Raw genomic sequence first — 19129 nt, 5'->3', positions numbered from 1 at the left:
TGTCTCATCAGCCCAGCCAGGCAGTTTATAAACTTGATCTCCACTATAAAAAGCATCTAGACATTATCTCACACTTCTTTTAGACTAACATTTAGTTTTCAACAGCGGAGATTTGAATAAACCTTGGTCTGTCTCTCTGACATTTGCAATATTGTTTCAATATTCAAATTCGATCTCAGCTGTGGCATAGTATGAAAGTGTCAGGATGACAGACAGGCAGGCAGCTTTTCTCAGCCAGTCGAAATCATGAATCAGCATCATTTTTATGGATATATACAAAGAAATATCAATAAAAGAAACTGGTAAAACGAAACGAAATGAAGCTAGTTTGCAGTCATTCTAGCTTCAGTTTGAAGTGATTGTGTTAGCTGTGGTGTTGGCTAGCTCCTCTGAACAACAGTGTCCTGACGAGAGAGCCAGGTGAAATCGTGCATCATTAGCTCATTTTTATGGATGTATGCAAATAAATGTCACTAGAAAACAGCATAAACAAATGCAAATGCAGATACTTTTTTGTTATTCTGGCTGCACTGTTTGACATGACTAAGTTAGCCGTAGTTGGCTAGCTAGTAAGCAAGGGATAAGAACATTGCCAGCCTGTATGGAAATAGAACTTTTAGGACAAACGACTGGGTTGCATCCATAGATACAGAACAAAAAGACTTAACGACTGGGTCGTGTCTCTGGCAACCGAACCGATAGAACGAACGACCAGCCGGCTTGGGTAGCAACCCTAGATTTGTGTCGGGACTATATCTTGTGGAAGGATGAAATGGCATGAAAATATTCATGAAATGGCATCAAAATAACGTTTTTAATGAAAATATGCAAATCATTATTTGAATATGTTGTATAAAAGTGCTAATGCCCTTGGAGCCGGTGTTTGGAGGATATATTGGCTCGACTTCATCTCGGGCCGCACAACACCCGTGGCAATATATCCACCCAACACCGGCTTCTCTGGCATTATCACTTAAATAGAATCCCTCACATTCTCCCCTTCTAACGCAAATCACCAGCGGCCTGCCAGTCGTCTACCAGGTAATCTCTCATAGCCAGCCAACAAACGCACTGCCAGATCACCTCACACATACCACAAACACACACACACACACACACTTCATCTCATTCAAACTCAGTAAATCGCAGTCTGAAGGTTCCACACACAGCACAAACCACCCCTTCAGACCAGACACAGGCAGTTACACAGTGAGAACTTCTATCAATACTACCGTTTGTTCATTGTACCGATTGTGGACTTTCTGGTGTGGTGAGAGGCAAGGCTCTATGTTGTCTTTGTGCAGGACCGCTACACCATAACACTTTTACAGGCCAGTTATAATAACACTCTTTAAATGAGTGAAATATAGCACAGCCTACATCCACAAAGCAGAGCATTTAAGTCTGGCTCTCATTCAGAGGTGAGAGGAGCCGTGCTGCAGAGGCAGCGCTATGACCTCAGGGTGGAGACTACACTTCATCTTGTAACACAGATGTATAGGTTCAACCTTTACGGTACATTTTTGGCCATACAGACATACACCAGTGAGAGTTCAACTGAAACATGGTAAAACCTAGTCAACTCTAGTAAGAGTAAGTGAGTGTCTGTGAGTACATTCAAAGTAACAGCGAGTACTGTACTGTTGTAAAAATGTCACGGCTCACTAGAGAATTTAAGTTCTGCAACCAGAGATAACGGTCTAAACAACGAGAGAAAACTAGGATATGAATCATGAATGTTACGTGTTCCATGACTGCTTATTGCAGACAGATTTACAGACCAAACAGGCGACCAGGCTCTCAATAACAGAAAGAAAACGTCTTCAGGTCAACTCTGAAACACTGGTAAACTAGTAAAAACAAACGGATACTCTACTCTCACTCTGTCCTCCAGATATCTGGCAAACCTTCAGCGCCTGGCCGGCCGGCCGGCTGGCTGGCCCACCCACCCAGGATTCTACCACACAGGAGAAGAGAGGAAGAGAAAAATGGGCAGTGGGAGAGTGAGGGGAAGAGAGAGAGTAAGAGAGAGATAGAGAGAGAGTAAGAGAGCGAGTCATTACACATTTAATGAAAATAAATGAGAAGCTTTAAAATGACCTTCTGAGAACTCACTCCTAATTCGCCTCAAATAGAAAACACATGTACTGACCTTTAGAATAAACATATAGCCACTCAGGTCTGGGCCTACCTGCTCAGAACCAATAAACAGTAGATTCATCTTTTATAGTTCTCATTCTCTCTCCCTATTTCCTTACCACTTGAGCACACTATTTATCAAACACGCACATGCCGCCTCTCTCTCACACACACACAAGTATGTATAAAATAATGGGCTTTTAGTGGTCTCAGTAGGCCTTGTCCATCTGGAGAACAGGCCGGATGTGAAGGTTTCTATCCCAGGGGAGTGTAACACACCAGGGTTAGATTTCACCTGCAGCCCAACCTCAACACAACGCAAGTCAGTCAACCACCAACCAGAGGGAGAAACAGGGAACGGAGAGAGAGGAAACAGAGAGAGAGGAAACGGAGAGAGGGAAAATGAAAGGGCATAGAGAGAGAGAGGTAGCTGAGGAGAAACATTACAGGTAGTCACATACACACACAGAGAATAAACAGTATAGCAGTACTTACATATAGAGGCACTTCTCCTCTGTTCAACTCCATGTTCTGAGCATCTGATGAACCAATAAGAAGAAAAGTGACACGGTCATATATATTATTACAACCATAGTACAACTGTAATAACCAATAGGTAACAACAACCCTGCATACATCTGATTAACACACTGGTATCATCAAAACAATGATCAGCATGCCAGGAAAATATATCCCAGATTTTGTCCAAACTCCTCTCTACAGTAATTCCAGTACTGAAGCAGTTTATTAAATTGGGCAGTCAGAGCTACAGCATCCACAAGGCTCTACTCTACGTGTGAGCCACAACCTAATCTTCTCTCCACCCTGGTATGGTCGGAACATGAGGTCTTCTATGAAACACCGTTATCCTTTCATTATTATCCTATCTCTCCTTCCATTCCTCCCCGTCCCTTCATATTTGGCTTTTTTACTCCATGGGAAAGAGCGATCCAATCTGTCTGTCGGTGTCTAGAATACATGTATTTTACCTTAACTTTCCCAGAATTAGAGAATCAGCTAACGTTGGAAGGCTTTAGTGTGCAGTCGGTCTTTGCAGGCTACATTATTTGCTGTGTTTCGCTTTCTATTTTGTGGCAGGTTGCAGGAATGGAGGACACTGTGCTGAAAGTGTAACTTTAGCCACCTGCATACACCTGATCCGGTCTGAATACACTCTCAGCTGTTTGTGTGTGTGAATACTGCATGACTTCAAAGTGAAAGAGAGATGCTGTCAGCCCTATAGAGGTATAGCTCAGTCTAGACAAGGGAATGATGAGAAACAACTATCATAGAGGAAAGCAACCAAGAAATCTTCCTCGTCTTATGAGTTACATTTTCCACTATCGTTACATGATAAAAGTCCCTCAAATGACATCAAAACCCAGAGATTTTGACAGGTGATACTCTGAGTGGTGTGCTGGAGGGATGTCACAGGAAATGAATTTCACTGTCCTTTTCACTGACGGTTGCTAATGTAGTCAGATGTATCCTTGTCAATAGATAAGGTGCCTGATGCCACGGGCTGGGGCGTGATTTTCATGATCTTGTAACAGGTATTGCTATTTTCTGTTATTGTCACTCAGGATATTATCATTCTATAATGGTGTTATCACTCTCATGTCTGCGGGGTCAGAAAAAAACTTTAGAACTATGGATAGAAAACTGAACTTTCGTAATATGGGTGCAGCGTAACAGTTTGTGTGTGTAGGGTCGCTGTTTATGTGTGTCACTATCTGATATAGAATAACCTGTATGTTCTCTTTCAAATATTTGTTTCACTATGGGATATCGTTGGACAAGCCTATCACTACGGAAGGTCCAATCACACAACATCTTTCAAAGTCAGACAGGTCGAGTGGCGAATGAGGAGAGACCCTACTCATTATCAGTTCCCCACGCCCCGCGCTCTGGTCATTCTCGCTCTCTATAAGCTTTCCTCAGCACGACTTGATCCTTGTCTTCCTGCTTCACTGTTCTCAGGCGAACTGCAAGGCATAACGCTACCGAACGGGAGTACTGACCGAAAGGAAAGATTTGCTTTGAGTAGAATTCGCTTCGTAGATACCCATAGACTTCCAGTCATTGTGCTAACGGTAGTTAGCATTGGCTCGTGAAACTACCTCTAACTTCCTTCATACTGGACACAGAGACACAAACATCTGACTCTGGGGAAGTAGATGAAAGGCCTCATTACCAAAATCCCAAAGTATCCCTTTAACTCGAGGATAAAACCATTGTGTGTCCCTCAGAGTTATGGAACCAACCACCACAACCCCAGCTGTGTCTCCTCTCTGACCAGCATTTCCCTTCCTGGAAAGATGGAAAGCTTCTCAGTCTCAATCCAGAAGGTCTACAAGTCTGTGGCACTTTCAGTATGGACTGAGTTTGCCAACGACACTGCTTTAACAATTTCAGATGTATATACTGGTTTCTATTCTACTGTATTTTAGTCAATACCACTCCGCCATTGCTCGTCCTAATATTGATATATTTCTTAACATCATTCTTTTACTTCTAGATTTGTGTGTATTGTTGTGAATTATTAGATATTACTGCACTGTTGGAGCTAGGAACACAAGCATTTTGCTACATCCACAATAAATATGTGTATGTGACCAATAAAATTTGATTTAATAACACATCCGTACAGATGGCCTACCAGGTCGGACCTGTTACAGGAGATGGGCAACCTCCTATGCATCGGGACGGCTAACCATGATCTCGGGGAGAAAATCTGCGTTGTCGCATATACAGTTGAAGTCGGAAGTTTACATACACTTAGGTTGGAGTCATTAAAACTTGTTTATCATCCACTCCACAAATTTCTTGTTAACAAAATATCGTTTTGGCAAGTCGGCTAGGACATCTACTTTGTGCATGACACAAGTAATTTTTCCAACAATTGTTTACAGATAGATTATTTCTCTTATAATTCACTGTATCACAATTCCAGTGGGTCAGAAGTTGACATACACTAAGTTGACTGTGCCTTTAACAGCTTGGAAAATTCCAGAAAATTATGTCATGGCTTTAAAAGCTTCTGACAGGCTAATTGACATATTTTGAGTCAATTGGAGGTGTACCTGTGGATGTATTTCAAGGCCTACCTTCAAACTCAGTGCCCCTTTGCTTGACATCATGGGAAAATCAAAAGAAATCAGCCAAGACCTCAGAAACAAATTGTAGACCTCCACAAGTCTGGTTCATCCTTGGAAGCAATTTCCAAACGCCTGAAGTTACCACGTTCATCTGTACAAACAATAGTAAGCAAGTATAAACACCATGGGACCACGCTGCCGTCATACAGCTCAGGAAGGAGACGTGTTCTGTCTCCTAGAGATGAACGTTATTTCATGTGAAAAGTGCAAATCAATCCCAGAACAACAGCAAAAGACCTTGTGAAGATGCTGGAGGAAACAGGTACACAAGTATCTATATCCACAGTAAAAACGAATCCTATATCGACATAACCTGAAAGGCCGCTCAGCAAGGAAGAAGACACCGCTCCAAAACTGCCATAAAAAAGCCAGACTACGGTTTGCAACTGCACATTGGGGACAAAGATCTTATCTTTTGGAGAAATTTCCTCTGGTCTGATGAAACAAAACATAACTGTTTGGCCATAATGACCATTGTTATGTTTGGAGGAAAAAGGGGGACGCTTGCGAGCTGAAGAACACCATCCCAACCGTGAAGCACGGGGGTGGCAGCATCATGTTGTGGGGGTGCTTTGCTGCAGGAGGGACTGGTGCACTTCACAAAATAGATGGCATCATGAGGTTGGAAAATTATGTGGATATACTGAAGTAACATCTCAAGACATCAGTCAGGAAGTTAAAGCTTGGTCGCAAATGGGTTTTCCAAATGAACAATGACCCCAAGCATACTTCCAAAGTTGTGGCAAATGGCTTAAGGACAACAAAGTCAAGGTATTGTAGTGGCCATTACAAATCCCTGACCTCAATCCTATAGAAAATTTGTGGGCAGAACTGAAAAAGCGTGTGCGAGCAAGTAGGCCTACAAAACCTGATTCAATTACACCAGCTCTGTCAGGAGGAATGGGCCAAAATTCACCCAACTTATTGTGGGAAGCTTGTGGAAGGCTACCCGAAACGTTTGACCCAAGTTTAACAATTTAAAGTCTATGCTACCAAATACTATTTAGTGTATGTAAACTTCTGACTCACTGGGAATGTGATGAAAGAAATAAAAACTGAAAGAAATAATTCGCTCTACTATTATTCTGACATTTCACATTTTTTTAAGACAGGGAATTTTTACTAGGATTAAATGTCAGGAAAAACTGAATTCAAAAACATACACCTAGTTGGCTCAGGTGTATGTCAACTTCCGACTTCAACTGTATAAAAACCTCTGTGTCTCCAGAGGCGGCATTTAAAGCCGTGGGTGCACTATGAGCCTTGCGGTGGTTGGGGAGAGCCCCCTCTGGCTGAGTTTGTCCAGCCTATCAGACAAGGAGAAGGCAAACTTCCTCAATGCTCCTGTTGAGCCCAAAGAACTGTTTGGGCGGGCGGCAGGCCACCGCCATGCGGCAGAGGTTCGAACTTCACAAGAAGGAGGGCGAAGCCTTCAACTTCGCCTTGCCTCACATTCCTGGGAACCGTGGAACCCCAGCAAGAAGACAGCATGGCTTCGTGGCAGGGAGAGGGCAGTACATTGGCGCTAGGGCCACTAAAACCCCTGTGACGCTGCAGACTGCGAGCCCCCAGTCAAGACCCAATAACAGAGGCAGCCAGTGGGGGAAGCGGTTCTTCGTTGCACCTGCAACGAGGCCCCGCCCCGTTGATTCCCTTGGAGCGAAGAAGAGGTCAGTCCCCAGCGGCAGAGAGGGGCAGTCAACAGTTCACATCATGTTCTGGCCTGTCCCCTCTTGGGCTGAACGCAGACTTTGCTCCCCCAACAAAACGGGGGAGAGGCACATTTGCGCTCCAAGAGCCCTATTCCCCCGTGCAGCGGCTCATTCCTATGTTTCCACCCGCAGGGAAGATGGAGGGAGTTCACTCAACTCTGGATCCGGGATGATAAACCGAAAATACATCGACACAGACCATACCGATCACTTATCGCAGGCATTTTGCCGATATCGTTCATTACGGTAAGTAGCCTAAACTAGAGAAATGTGAAGCAGCAAATGAAATAAGTTTGAAAAATAACTTGTGGGCAACTCGCTACAAGAGCAGTGAACTGGCACACACGCACAGTCCAGCCCTGGGTCCTGTCCACAGTCACAAAGGGGTAGACACTGCAGTTTGCTATGAAACCACCCGCTTTCAACGCTCCATTTTGGACCTACGGGTCCTCAACAGCCATCTGAGGAAGTTCATATTCCTTATGCTCAACGTGCTGTCTCGCTCTATTCGTCGAGGTGACTGTTTCACCACAGTTTACCTGCAGGGCGCTTATTTTCACATTAGCATTCTGCCAGGTTTCTCGGGTTCGCCTTCCAGGGCACGGCCTACGAGTACCTTGCGGTCTCCTTCGGGCTTGCATTAGCCACCCAGACGTTCAGCAAGTGTGTGAAAGCGGCTCTGGCATCCTGGTTCAAGATCAACCAGAAAAAGAGCTGTTTGGTGCCCACTCAGAGACTAGAAAGAACACCTGGGTGTCAGACTGGATTCTATCTCTTCTGGACCACACTATCGGTCAGCCGCATCACGTCGTTCCATCAGTGTTTTGCCCTGTTCAGAACATGTCTCAGAGTGCTGGGGTTGATGGCTTCCACCATTTCAGTAGTACCACTGGGACTACTGAGGATGAGAGACTTCCAGCATTGGGTCTCTGCCCAGTGCCTGTGTACTTTGTCACCTACATCGAAGGATAAAGGTGACCACAGTCTGTCTCTCGGTCCTCCGCCACTGGAGGAGCCCCTTCATCTTCGTTACAGGCACTCTCCTAGGGGTAGTGTCAGTGAGGTGTTGACGACAGAAGCAACACTCACGGGATGGGGCCCAGTTCACGAGGGAAGAGCGGTACATCATGGTCAGGACAGACAATACGACTGTGATAGCATACATCAACCGCCAGGGTGGCACTCACTCTCTGCATTTACATAGAGACTGCCTGTCAAGATTATTCTGTGGAACAGAGCACAACTCCTCTCATTACGCGTGACTGATGTCCCGGGAGTACTGAATGTAGGAGCGGACTTGTTGTCCAAAGGGAACATGGGTATTGCACACTGCCCGCTGTTCTTTGCCCTGGCAGGAGCTGCACCACTAGGGGTGGACACACTGGCACACCCTCGGCCAAGGGTGCTGCTCTACGCTTTTCCTCATTTCTGCCTAATACTCCCTAATCAAGGTTTGTTCCTTCACACTGGTTAATCTTGATAGCCCCTCTAGGTTAAATGCACACAATAATATGATTATTGTAGATAGTCAGATCAATATAATAGTTTGTTTAAAACGTTTGCATGCTTTGCAACAAGAATGATTTCCCCTAATAATCCTGTTTATATGGACACTTGTGGTGCGCGGGTCAGCTGTTTGTTCACCAGCAAGAAATGCTTAATTCTGCAGGAGTTTATAAGGCTATGTGAGAGGTTATAGACCTACAGTCAGTGTCCAGATTTTAGTTTCTATTTAACCCATCTGACCAGTAGGCTACAGGTCAAGCCTATTTGAAATCCATCTTGTGACTGTCGAAATGGTATAGTGCCTCACAATCATCCCACATCACACTGCTATCATCACACTGCTATCATCCTCTTTCACCACTTCAACAAATCTTTTCAAAACATTACTTTTCTGGCCCTCCCTTCTCTTTACTTTACTTACTCTTTACTCTCCATTTCGCAGCTTTTCTCTTATTGAATTAAACTCCGACATTTTTTTTTTTGCCTCCATTAATAGATGTTAACTTTTTTTGCTCGTTCCCAAAAGCATTTGGTGATTGGTGTGTAGGATTATTTAATGCGCGTACAGTTAGGCCCTATAGCCTAGAATTTCGCACTAATGCCAGATATCCTAAAATAATATTTCATGACCCTAAACCTACCCGCCCTGCGGATATAACCACAGTGACTGTGGGTTATGAATCAACCTGCGCATCACTAATGGACACATCTGAAATCAGGCTACCTGATGGGACTTAAAGCTGCAATATGTAACTTTTTAGGTCACCTGACCAAATTCACATAGAAATGTGAGCTATATATCTGTCATTCTCATTGAAAGCAAGTCTAAGAAGCGGTAGATCTGTTCTATATGCAATATTTCTATGCTTCCCTTAAGTTTCTTTTTTAGTCTTTAGTTTGTACACCAGCTTCAAACAGCTAAAAATACAATATTTTTGGTTATGGAAATTATATTTCACGGCGGTTTAGATGGTACAATGGTTCTCTATACTATACTTGCTACGACGGCAGGTAACTTAGTGGTTAGAGTGTTGGGCCAGTAACCAAAAGGTTGCTGGATCGAATCCCTGAGCTTACAAGGTAAAAATCTGACGTCCTGCCCCTGGCCATCATCGTAAATAAGAATTTGTTCTTAACTGACTTGCCTAGTTAAAAAAAAAAGGTTGGCGAATTATTATAATTTTAGCAACCAGGCAAAGATGGAAATTTCTGCATAGTCCCTATTTAAATAAACGCAGAATATCGCCAATCTAAATAAATGTTTGCAAAGCCTATTTGATTCTGAGATCGTACATATAAAGTCTGTATGTGAAAACTATACATTTTCCCGCACTTTCTTCACTCACACAAAGGAGGGAGGCTTGCACTATCATTGCTGGCATATGCGCATATCAAATACACTGCTACAACACAAATTAAGCTGTTTACATGTCTTAATAATTAAAAAGATTGAAACAACTGCTTTTCTGGGCAATCAGTGTATGCTTACTTTGATTTTGAATTGACACCGATTAAGATTAGCAGAGTAAAGTGTTCACATGACAAATGCTACACTCGGCCTAGAGCCATAATCAGTATAAAATCTGATTATTAGCGCTCATGTAAACATACTCAGTGTGACTTTGTCTTCGTGTTTCTTGGATATTTACATTGGAAAACAACCTAGCATGTGAACAAAACAATGTTAGTTTGAGTTGGAAAGAACTGCTAGCGAAGAGACATTGAAGATTCTCATCTTTTCTATTCTTTTTTCAGACACCACGGGAGAGCCCCGTTACCCCGGTAACTGCACACCATTAACTGCAAAGCAGGATACCCTGGCAGAATGATATAATGTCATGTGGAATTGTATCAAATCGGGTGGTATTTCGTGAATTCAGTACAGGAAAAAAAACTCCATGCAAAAAAACGGTCTCTAGAGGTACGCAAATTAAATTAAAGGGCAACTATACCCTCCAAAATGTGTTTTTTATTTTCTTCCCAGACCTCAAAGGTCGTCTCCTGATGTGGTTTAAGGGTTGTTGTGGACTTAGAAAAACAACAAAATCGGATGTTCTATTAAAATAAGTGATTTTTCTGTGTGAAAACCTGAAGAAAATCTGGGGGGAATCCAAAATCTGGAAAAACAAAACTGAGACACCGTATTTGTTGTTGGTGTTATTATGGCAAATAAATACATTGGCTGGTAATAATTATAAGTGGCAGGTAATGAGTGGCTGGTAGATTTTTTCATCTACCTGCCACAGTGGTTGGTGGACCAAAAAGGTTGTTTTTAGGCCTTCATAAACCATGTTGTGGGTTGCTCCAAAACCACTCACAGGCATTTGTTTACACCTTGTTCAGTTATGTTACCTCATTAGCTAGCTAACAACCTGGTTACTTTACCAGTATATCTAAACATTTGGGGGCACAGAAATAAGGAAATAGCTTTTTCAAAAGATCAATGATCATATAAATTAATTAATGACTTCTCTTGCTATATCTCAATTTAAAAAATATGTATATTCTGTTGCACCTAGATTGTATGTTGTGCTTTTAACTTTTTTTTACGTTGGGAAAATATTCATTTGGAGCCCTGCATACCTTGAAAAAGCCTCAGGTGTTGTGCCCTGCATCACCTTGAAAAAGCCTCAGGTGTTGTGACGTCCTCCTAACCCTGACCGCTCTACTCTTCAGTGCGTCTGCGTGTAAGAAACCTGATTTTGGCCCCTAGCCAGACACGGGGCCTGAGGAGACTAGCTTATGTGAACAATGACTAACCAGTCACTCTCTACACAATAGAGAACAAACACGTCAAAACCAGAAGGAACACAAGCTTTGACATCTGGTCATGTACCCAAATATTTTCAAATGTCAATATCCTGAGAGGTCCTGAGAGTGTTCTGTCACATGACATCACCCACGTCAACTGTACATTACCTGAACCGGTGAATCTTGATTTCGCCATACCGTTTGGTAATTCCAAAATGTAGCAGCTCATTGTCTTTGGTGCATTTGGCACAGGTGTGGTTGTGAGATAGAAATGATTCTCAGGAACATTTAGCTAAATGCTCATGTATGTGTTGATTCATGGCCCCTGAGAAAGGGATGCAAGCTGGAATGATGACAATGTAACACAGCTGCCAAGACAAGCACATTATGAGTCCTCAGTCGAGGAAACAGAATCATTCTGCTCCAGTAAGGGCTGATACGCAGGTGAACTAAGATAGGAAAACGACTAGACACGGCTTTTTCAACCTGATTTATGATGCTATTAAAGTTGCAGACAGTATAACCTATTAAAACGATGTCATCCTGACAAGTGCTCCATTATCGTCACTTCACAACATTTTAGAAGATAGCTGGTATGAAAATATGATTGATTTTATGGTTGTGGAAATGTTCTCTGTTGTATGTTATTAAGGAGCAGGTTTCAATAGAATATGGTTCTTACTTTTCTCTCCAGTGAACCTGAGATAATGTGGAAAATAACCTTCTCGTGCCAGGTCAGTTAAAAGAAGAAAAAAAACGTTTCGGTTCCACTTCCAGGTAGAAAGAACCCTTTTGGATTCCATGTAGAACCCTCAGTGAAAAGGGTTTTTACATTGAAACCAAAAAGGGTTCTACCTGGGACCAAAAAGGGTTCTCCTATGGCGACAGACAAAGAGCCCTTTTAGGTTCTTGATAGCACCTTTTGTTCCTAAGTGTACAAGAAAGTGAAACAGCTCTATACGCAATGCATTATCAACACTCTCACTAGAGTCCAAAACATAGATCCTTATCCAAGACCTTATGGAACAAATGACCTCCCTCTAACAATACATTAGGAACTAACACTGCAGCACATTTTGTCATTGTATTGCATTTGTCACAAAGTGTTTAACAAAAACCTGGCTGGACCCAAGTGTCTAGAAAGAAAAGCTCTGGGTGTCAGTGGCAAATAATTGCAAAGGTATGGAAGAAACCTTGAGAGGAACTGTTCTCTAGAGAGCCCAAGCTCAGCAGTACACCGTGTTATACGTATTTATAACGCGTTGTAACATCTGCCTGCAGTCAGCTAGCCTATGCCAATGTACTATTGGAAGAGCGTTGGCATACAACTGCTTGAATATTGAGTGGGGTTATATATTACAAATTGTCTGTCTATATTTTGTTTGCTAGACTAGATGCAAAGCGCTACATTGTGTTGTCGGATTTGACTTTACCTGAGTCGTCCGCGCTCTGTTCGCTAGACTTGTTGAAAGCGCTTCCTGTGTAGAAAGTTGAGCGATCACTTTCCAACGTCCTATCTATCTCCTAAAAGTCTTAACGTTTACTAATTCCCCCAATAGGCAATAGTAAAAACGAGCAATAACACGACAGTTTGCGAATCTATTCCGTGAAGTCTTCAGTTCGGTACGAAGAGTGTAGGCAAACTTTATTTTTGGAGAACTGGGTTTCCCTAAGCACCGCTGCCAGGTTCGTTCTGCCGGCCCTCTCCTCCACGGTGCGTGGTGGTCCAGCCCCTCCTCCATCAGTGACAACCCAGTCATTAATTATGTACTATATGTAGAAATAAGCACCATGTTTTATGTGCTAATAACACAAAAATCAAGGCGCATCGAACTCCATCAATGTCACGCCCCTTCTGAATCCCTTAACGCGCTGCGATCTCGGGGTTTGCTGCCGATTAGGACGTAGCTAGCTATTTTACAGTGACATTCTCGTTTAAGAAATGAATAATAATCTAATATTTTCTGTGTTGACAGGGTTGATCAGTGAAGCTGCAGGTCTCCCCTCTACGGGTCAATAACACCGTCACGTGTCCACGGACCTGGATGAGATGGGAGACATGACGCCACTTGATTTACACTTTTAATGCACAGGTGGGGTCGTGGTGAGTGGGACTCGGTTTGCTATGTACGTACAGTGCCTTCAGAAAGTATTCATGCCCCTTGACTTATTCCACATTTTGTTGTGTTACAGCCTTATTTCAAAATATATTAAATCGTTGTTTTTTTGTAAATCACAAACCCTTAATGACAAAGTGAAAACATGTTTTTAGACATTTTTGCTAATTTGTTGAAAATGAAATATATAAATCTCATTTAACCCTTGTGTTGTCTTAAGGGTAAAAAAAAAAAAACGACCCGCCGCTATGTTAACAGCAGAGAAAACCCCCTAAATTATATTTTTTCAACTTGAATTTTGATGACTTTTCCTAGAGTGACCCCAACATTAGATAAAGTGAAACATCGTCTTTGTTCATATTTCCATGAAAGCTGTACACCACCAGGGTACAAAGATTGTCTTAGGGTCATTTTTGACCTGGCAGTTCTAAAATAATTTACACAACACAAAAACCAAAGACACACAGAATGAGAAATTGAGATAGTTTTGTCTGAGTTCAATCAGTAGCACACAAAAACGTTCTTGTGCACGTGCAGCATCTCCCCTCCACAACCCAACACATGACTCAAGTTCACAGACAAAATAAAAACCATTTCAGGCAAAATAAACATTTCTTGAAAGCATCGTTTACTAACGGGGAATGCAGTCAGAGGCTTTAAAGGTTCTGCAGATGACAGTCCCCCCAGATCTCTCTTTGCTGAAGCCATGAGTGCACTTTTCAGTGCCCAACAGGTCGTAGACCTGATTTATTAAGATGTCCAGGAGGAATAAGGGAACAATGATTTAGAAGAGGAGGAGGTATCTGAAGAAGAAGATGGGGAAGAACCCAGAGCACGATGCATTATCTTCAGATCTTATGATTACACCTATGCAGTACATTTAGCAATAATAATAATAATAAAGTAAACAATTATGACAGATATGTTGTAATAAAAACGAGTGGTGTCTTCTGATTAAATGCAGTCTTTCTGCATTGTGAAAATGGAAAACCCAGATATTCAAAGTTTGTGATGAATGACAGGTTCTTTCTTCATGCAAAATAGATTTGGGGTTTAGAATTCAATTAAGTTAGTTTATTTTAGGGGTTTAGTTAAGGCGGGTCATTTTTTACCCTTAGGACAAGGGTAGTATACAGAATGTTAAGACTACACAAGGGTTAAATAAGTATTAGCACCCCTGAGTCAATACTTTGTAGAAGCACATAGCAAAGGGATGTGAATACTTATGTACATGATATATCTGTATTTCAATACATTTGCAAACATTTCTCAAAACATGTCTTCACTTCGTCATTATGAGGTATTGTGTGTAGATGGGTGAGAGAGAAAAAATGATTTAATCCATTTTGAATTCAGGCTGTAACACAACAAAATGTGGAATACATCAGAGTATGAATAGTTTCTGAAGGCCCTGTAGAAAATAATAGAAAATAAAATATGTTCCCTTATCAGTGCCTCCTGAAGAGACAGTAGGCCTAGTCTTTTGAAAATGTTTCCAACATTTATTTTTACAGTAGCCCATTACATGGTAGAAAGGTAGCCTAAATACAAACTAATAACATAAGAATGAATTTGTACGGAATTTATTTCCATGGGGAGTTATATTTGTATGCCATCCAAAACACTTCATTTGCATGGGAAGGCTAGTGACTGTTGCACTTTCTATTGCACTGCTTGCCCTCCCATATGGTCTACCATAAGTGAGCCCAACCCCCTCCCATACTGAAAACATATCTTGCTGTTCTCCACTAACTTATTGCTGCACTCATGTATACAAGGTCATTACTCATACTAGTGCCCATAGCAACGGGAGGAAATGAGAGGGAGTCCAAATGGAGTTACCGCCCTTCCTGCTTAACCCATTAACTCAAATTGAGCAAACATGGACTGGAGAATCAGTTAAGGCTACAGCTCATTGGCAGCAACAACAGCAGTAGCAGCAGTACAACCATAAACAAATATAAAGCTATGAGTAGGCCTATAATGCGTGCAGGTTCTGGGGAAACAGTCAAATACCAGGCAGAGACCACTACAGTTGTACCATTGAGTACAGCTTGTAACCCAAATTGCCTGCAGCAATTATTGAATGAATGGAGAAATGTGTGAAATGAAAACCAGAGGACTCGGCCCCTCGGATGACAACACTTCATTCATCGTTGTTATTGGACTGAACCAGTTCTGCCATCTGCAGTCAAAATCACTAATCCCACATGTGCAACTGGACACAATAGATGACATGAGAGTACATGACTGCATATACTGTATCTCAAATGCATCTCTTATACTCACAGTACAGGAAAAATACACTTTTAAATATTATTATTTCATAAAGACAATAAAAAAACACTTTCTGATGCTTTAAGTACAATCAGACTCGCCAACTCATTGTTTGATGTCACATTCAATAGCAGCAATTTCAGTTCACTTACTCATCATGAACTTGATTCGTTGCAAGTCAAGTGCCGGTGTGTCAGATTGGTCTATACTGCCACCATGTGTTCATTAGATGTCATCACATACTGGGGAAAAATTATAACAAGATTGGGGTAGGTAGCCCCTAGGTGCAGATCTAAGTTTCAGGTTTTACCCAAGCTCTTTACTCAATTGGTGTTTGGTATCTGGGACTAGATCTGTTTAACTTCCTCTTACACATCCATTGACATTTATTTTTTAATGTTATCAACATATATTTGTCATACAAGCAGTTTAAAAAACACTATGGTTCTCTATTAGCCCGGTTGCCAGTCTGTTTCAGCAACATTTTGGGACTGGTTGCCACATCCAATTTTTGTTATAAAGTCAAGAATGTATGATGATATATTATCATTCTGATTACATTTACTCACATAGATTACATGTGAAAGACATTAGAATAAATTGTGGTTGTGGCATTTTACAGGCATAAATGAATATGCACCAATAATCAGATTTAACATAGTTCAGCCTGCTAGAGGGTTGAGGTCAGCTCAGCATCATTCTTTCAACGGCCGAGTGTTAGTCGAGTTAACAGTCAACTCAGTAGGCTATCCTGTAGATGCCGTGAGGAGTATGAGTTGTGGTCACAGCAAGAGCGCAGACTTATCACGCGAGTGCCCTTCACACGCTGGGGGAACAAGGCGACTGAGGCCGGAGTTGCGTGTGATAACTGACATAGATATTAGAGCGAGGCGATTTGCTCCATGCTATTGACCTGGAAGCTTTTTATTCTCCAGACCCCCTGGTGTCCCTACTGTGGCAGTGACGGACTACAACTCGTGGCCTTCTTCATTAGAAACTCTGAAAACAAACAAACTAAACAACAGCACAAAAGAGTGTCCCGGGACAAAACCCCCTCTCTTTCTGCCATGGCTGGTTGTGTTGTGTGAAATCACGTCATGGGCTACAGTAGTCCAGCACCAAACAGCAGGAGGCAGAGGACCAGGCACGGGAGGCACAAAGGACCCAGGCGCTGTGAGCAGGCCTGTTGGCGCTGCTGGCAACAAGGCCCCAGAGAAGCCTGCTCATAAGGTTTTATGGACTGGAAGAAGCAGGTGTACCGACCAGCAGCATCCCAGATCATTCCATGCACCATTGCATGGTCTATGACTAGTTTCAAGTTTTATTAGTCGTATGTATGGTATACGCATAGTAAACTTCTAACCTGTACACCCGCACATTGACTCAGTACCTCTGTATATAGCCTCGTTATTGTTATTTTGTGTAACTTTTATTATCAATCATTTTTTTACTTTAGTTTATTTAGTAAATATTTTCCTAACTCTATTTTCTTAAAACTGCACTGTTGGTTAAGGGCTTGTAAGTAAGCATTTCACTGTTGTATTCGGCACGTGATAAATTACATTTGATTTGATACATCGTCCAACAAAATGATTACTTGCAGGTGCCTTCTCGACAATGCAACAAAAATAAGAAAAGATACAAAATACCATGGTCACCCCTTGTTCCTGCCTGTTCACTCCCTTGTTACCCATCCTACTCCAGCCCCCTCTCCAACCCCTTTGTAAGCTAAAAGCCCCCTTTACCGGCACAGCTAGGCTAGCCCCTGAACAACCCCCCCTACCCCAGCCTCTCTCCTCGATATCACTGCAAGGGTATTACCTTTGCCTTCCAAGAACAACAGCTTATGGTTAGTTTTACTCGAGCAAATTCAGTTCCTAAAGCTCTTCTTAACCTCTCAAAAACACATGGCTGGAAAGTCACACAAAACGTGTTTGGTTTGAGATGGTCTGCTATTTAAGTTGATTCATTACCTCAACTAAAAGACTGTAAAAGCTATCCCCGTCTCTCTTGGGGTGCTGTACATTTGTATTAATAGAAGAGGGAAAATAAAACATTTCCCTACTCAACTTTTCTTGTTCAGACTTATTGACCTATAAGGCTTTTCTCTTTGATCAGACAGCATGATAAGTGTATGAAATATATTGATGGCAACCAGTTGACTTCTGACCTAAAGGGCACGTGTTTCATTCATGCCCCTCAAGTGGTGGTAATCCCAACTGTAGACATGCACGATATGCCTTGGCTGAATAGTGTTATTCACTTTGATACACAATGATGCATGATTATGAAAACATCATATTTGCTTTATTTGTGTGTAAGCATGCAGAGGGAGAGATTATGCACACACAGCAAACAGGTCAGAGGTTATTTAGGCTGCATTCACACAGGCAGCCCATTCTGATATTTGTTCCACTAATTGGTCTTTTGACCAATCACATCATATCTTTTTCAGAGCTGATCTGATTGGTCAAAAGATCAATTAGTGAAAAAAAGATGAGAATTGGGCTGCCTGTCTAAACGCTGCCAAAGTGTATGTCACTAGCAGAGGTTATGGGAGTAATGAACTGCATAAATACTACAGGGCAGGGGCTGAAAAACTGTTTTCATCCAGGCAACATAAGCCTAATCACGTAGTTAGATAATCCCCACTTTGCAGCAGATTTGTAGACATGTGTTGATTAGCCTCACAGTCACCTCAAAATAAACAAACTTTGAAAGCCAAGGCCACGTAAGAAAGTAAAGTCAACCAACACGCGATAGAAGGTGAAACGGATCTATTAAATCTACCAACGCCACACTCTAGGATACTTTCCTACAGGGGATGTTCTGGTAAAGAGGAACTTATGTAGCGTAATGAATGTCACATTCACATGTCTTATGGTTTGCATCACATACAGTTAGTTTCACGAAGGCGTAATTCCCTGAAATTGTTGTGATGTCACGAAAGACCTGACTGGAATGGGTCTCTGTTCACAAACTATTGTCACCAATTCAAAAACTAAACTAGTTACCATGACCACACAAAAACGTCCCTATTACTCAGGTATAAACCACCAAAGGAAAGAAAGCTGTGGTGAGACAAATGATGATAGCAGGTTGATTTTGCTTTTGATCCTTGTACAAGATCAGATTTCCACAGACAGAAATCGAATAATATCTATTGCTTGGCCAATTGATCCCTAACCAAAATATTAAACCGTTTTATGAGCGAAGTTAGCAGCATTTGAAAATGCCCTAGCCACATAAATACTAGCGGTTAAGAGAGGTGACTCCTAATTTCCTGATCTGGACAGGGGTTTAGCTGTGAAACACGCAGACAAAAACGAATGGCGCTTAATTTAGGACTACACTCGTCTATGGCAGGACTTGACAGATTAGGGAGAAATATTTGGCATATCCCCCTAAATCAGATTAGTATGTTGCAACTTTGACCAGTGAAGGGGAAAACCTCTGACTGCTCAAACGA

At 42.0% G+C, this 19129-nt stretch overlaps 1 protein-coding gene across 4 annotated transcripts in view; it reads right to left on the bottom strand.

Annotated features, from left to right (window-relative positions):
- arhgef28a (Rho guanine nucleotide exchange factor (GEF) 28a) overlaps positions 1-19129 on the bottom strand; it is a 110551-nt gene that overhangs the window by 87776 nt on the left and 3646 nt on the right. For 3 of the 4 annotated variants that reach the window (XM_071363378.1, XM_071363379.1, XM_071363381.1), the window contains exon 2: positions 2635-2678. In XM_071363378.1, coding sequence (XP_071219479.1) covers positions 2635-2678 — 44 coding nt within the window. Of the gene's footprint in view, positions 1-2634; positions 2679-12699; positions 12999-19129 lie in introns of those variants that run through there. The other variant, XM_071363380.1, reaches the window with a different exon arrangement.

This window comes from Salvelinus alpinus, chromosome 24 (assembly GCF_045679555.1).
Source record: "Salvelinus alpinus chromosome 24, SLU_Salpinus.1, whole genome shotgun sequence".
NCBI lineage: Eukaryota > Metazoa > Chordata > Actinopteri > Salmoniformes > Salmonidae > Salvelinus > Salvelinus alpinus.
The sequence above is the reverse complement of the archived record's forward strand: the minus strand, read 5'-3'. Positions and strand labels throughout refer to the sequence as shown.